Here is a 3348-nt window from a genome sequence, read left to right as displayed (position 1 = left end):
TATCTTTATTAGGTTTTTCCATCTTCACATTCTTCTTTTTTGGTAGGATCCGTCCAGAACTTTCATCAGAAGGACTCTCATCTGAAGATGTGTATTTGACCATTCTCCTCTTCTTTGGGCGATTATCATAGGTGTCAGGTTCTTGTGTAGGGAATGACCTTGGGGAAGTTGATGGGTTTTCATTTGAAGCGACTTCATTAAGATCGTCTATTCGTGCACGCTCTTGTTCTTGTAGAGTATTTTTATCATCACCCTGTGCCTTACAGAGTATGTTGACTACACCAAGCACATCTCTCGATACAACAGATATTCTGTAGTGAGATCGATGAATTGCCTCGGCATGACCCATAAAATTGGCGATATCAATGATTTTATTCTCATCCATATTTTCTTCTGCACAAGTCGTGGCCACGTGCTTTCTCAAATACGTTCCACGTAGTCTCTCAGGGTGTTCTGCACCACATTCATTTGAAAACTGTCGCATCAGCTGGCAAGCGCGAAGATATTTAAATCTTCCATCAGTAAAGCCAGGGATACCAAATATATACGGATTCTTTGCTGGGACCTTCGTGGAGCTTCGATGCGATAATATCAAGCGGAGAGATTTTTCCATTTGCGAGTTGAGTAGAACAGGAACATCACGGCGCAACTTTCCGGTGATGACAAATCTTGAATATTTCTCGGCCAAAGTTTTCTGTATTGCAGATAATCTCTCATAGATCTCTGGGTGTTCGGTTTCCGATATTTTCTCTATTGCGTTAAGGTCGGCGATCAACGCTCTTTCAATTTCTCCAGCTCTACGACGATTAAAAGTCTGAATACAAATCAAGGTATATTGGAGTAGGCTGAGCCAGGTCTGATAAGAATATTGTTCAGTGAGATGTTTGTAAGTACTAATCATTTTATTATTAAGATGATCTGATAGTTTTTTAATGTCGCTGGTAGTTGGCAATGGTTTCACTTGTTGTCGATGTTTTGCTGATTGATCTTCACGTGCGACCCTGTTGACGACTTGGCTGTATTGCATAGTATGAAGAAACAAGTATTTGTCAACAATTTTTTCCTTCTCCTCGTCAATGTTTTCCACCCAGTGAAGTTTCAGAAGGTCGCCAACTGATTTAATATACGTTCCGACGGAAGTAACCACTGATGGAGTCTGATGAACTCCAGTCAATGGATCAAACCCTGAGAGTTTTCTTACAGCATCCAGCATAGTTTTGTACAGTTTTGGGTTGTAAATTGATTTAAAATCTGTTATTACTGGATCAATCTCTTTCATTGTCTTCAGCAATCGACCAAGTGTTCTTAAACGATTTCTTATCATCTCCTCCTGCTGTTGTTTGTAATATTTCTCACACAGACAATTTCCAAATTTAACCAACAACTCATCATACCTAACTAGTCGAACAATATCGTCTTCTCTCAACACCGCCATGACTTTGGCAAGCCGTCATTAGCAGAGTCGTGCAACCGCCCTTAATTCGCCTTGAAAGGATGACATTAGATCGTTCACCTTTACTTGAGGCACCGAGACAATTTTGGCGATGACGTCTGATTGTTTTGACCGAGAAAGCGCCTTTACAATTATGACCAGTTTTATACAATCTTGCAGATCTTTCTTCTTTGGGTCTCCGAGATACGAGTAACTCCCCTGTTTTGTTGTAAGCTTTGTCGGTGTTATATACATAGTTTCCTCTCAAACGTAGCGTTTCTTTTATTTTCTTCATCTCAGCATTTCCTAAAATAGTTAGGAAAGTAATATACTTTTAATGAAAATACCCTTATAGTTATAAAATGTTTTCAATTAATAGTCTAAGGGTAAAAACATAGTGGAGCGGCGAGCAAAGCGAAGAGCTAGCATCGAGCAAAGCTTCCTTTACAAACGTTTATGTACGCTTTGCTGTTCACTATACTCGCTGCCATGGAAACATATACGTTTGAAATCGATGCTTTTACTCGGCTGATCTAGTTTTTTTTTTTAGCAAAGTAGACGATTCTTCACTTTTAGTTGCCGGTACAATCGTGAGTTCAGCTGATTCATTTATGCAATCATCAGAACTAGACTGACTGTCGTGGTTTCTTTGATGGCGTGACATAAGTTGCACGTCCAAATCTTTATCTAAAAATTGAAAACAGTGGCTAACACTAGAAGTTGCGAGGCTCCTACTCGCGACGGAAATTATTCCACTTCATCATGAACAACTATATTAATATCAACATCTTAACCCCAATCTTAATCTCGATCTCAATCTTAATCTCAAATTCAATCTTAATCTTAATCGAGGAATAATTATCTTAATATTCAATATAGATCTTACTCTTAATATTAACCTCACTCCTGATCTTAATCTCAATCTTAATCTAAATCTTAACCCAGTAATCTTGATCTCAATCTCAATCCTAATTTCTGCCGTCCGCCGAGTGGACGTATAAATGGGGATAAAATTTTTTTAGACAGAAAGTCAACTTTTGCATACGATTATTACCTAAATATCAGTAAATCGCCTCATGTAAAAGCATTTTTAATCTCAATCCTAATCTTAATCATAACTTTACTCTCATTCTCAATCTTGCTTTCAATACCCAATCTAACCCAATCTAACCGTCCAGGTGCGCCTAAGTCGGCATCACCACCCACTATACTGATATATGTAACTACAACTAAACTAAACATCCCGACAGATATTATACAGAAAACAAGTAAGGGAAGTGCTGTTTTCGGCTATGCCGAAGACAGAGAGACTCACGAAAATGCTCGGTTTTATTCGTCCCACTGAAGGAGCAAAACCCAATAACTAAACAATCGGCTTTATGTTTATAGCTTCATAGATGGAGCAGTTATATCAAAAAACCTAATATTTGAACAATCAGTTGTACGGAGCCTACAAATTTTCCCTGTAAGCTTTCTGTTGGTAGTGACTGAAAATAGTGTGAAATTTCATGTTCCTAGCTTCATAAATGGAGTTATATCTAAAACCCCAATATCTGAACAACATACAACATACAACTGGTATGGAGGCTATAGGTTGTAGTCAACCGATCTTTGTCATTTTCACTGTAAGCTCACTTTAGGTAATGAGTAGAAAAAGCGCGAAGTTTCATGTTTCCAGCTTCATAAGCGGAGGAATTATAACAAAGGATGTCATATCCGAACAATCAATTTTATTTTTTAGTGCCTGGTTGCATCATATGTATCTATGTATGTATTGAACAAGGCAACCATTAATATGCTACGTATTGCCGAATCCTATATTACATGGGGTTATTCAAATCTTAAATCAGTGCGTGAATTGTTCTACAAACGTGGGATTGTCAAGCACAACCATCAGCGTGTCCCGATTTCTGACT

The 3348-nt window shown here is 38.2% G+C and overlaps 1 protein-coding gene across 1 annotated transcript; it reads right to left on the bottom strand.

Annotated features, from left to right (window-relative positions):
* Nucleotide 1: 1 nt before the first annotated feature.
* On the bottom strand, nt 2–1730 carry LOC108374011 (uncharacterized; the record flags this gene model as incomplete). Its single annotated transcript, XM_017629960.1, has 1 exon — nt 2–1730. A coding segment is annotated over exon 1 (1434 nt), but the record flags the coding sequence as incomplete, so codon positions are not given.
* Nucleotides 1731–3348: the final 1618 nt, after the last annotated feature.

The sequence above is a fragment of the Rhagoletis zephyria genome, unplaced genomic scaffold (assembly GCF_001687245.7).
Source record: "Rhagoletis zephyria isolate East Lansing unplaced genomic scaffold, Rhagoletis_zephyria_1.1 Rzeph_scaffold_07240, whole genome shotgun sequence".
In the NCBI taxonomy this organism is placed as follows: Eukaryota; Metazoa; Arthropoda; class Insecta; order Diptera; family Tephritidae; genus Rhagoletis; species Rhagoletis zephyria.
This window is presented reverse-complemented; position numbering and strand designations above follow the sequence as displayed.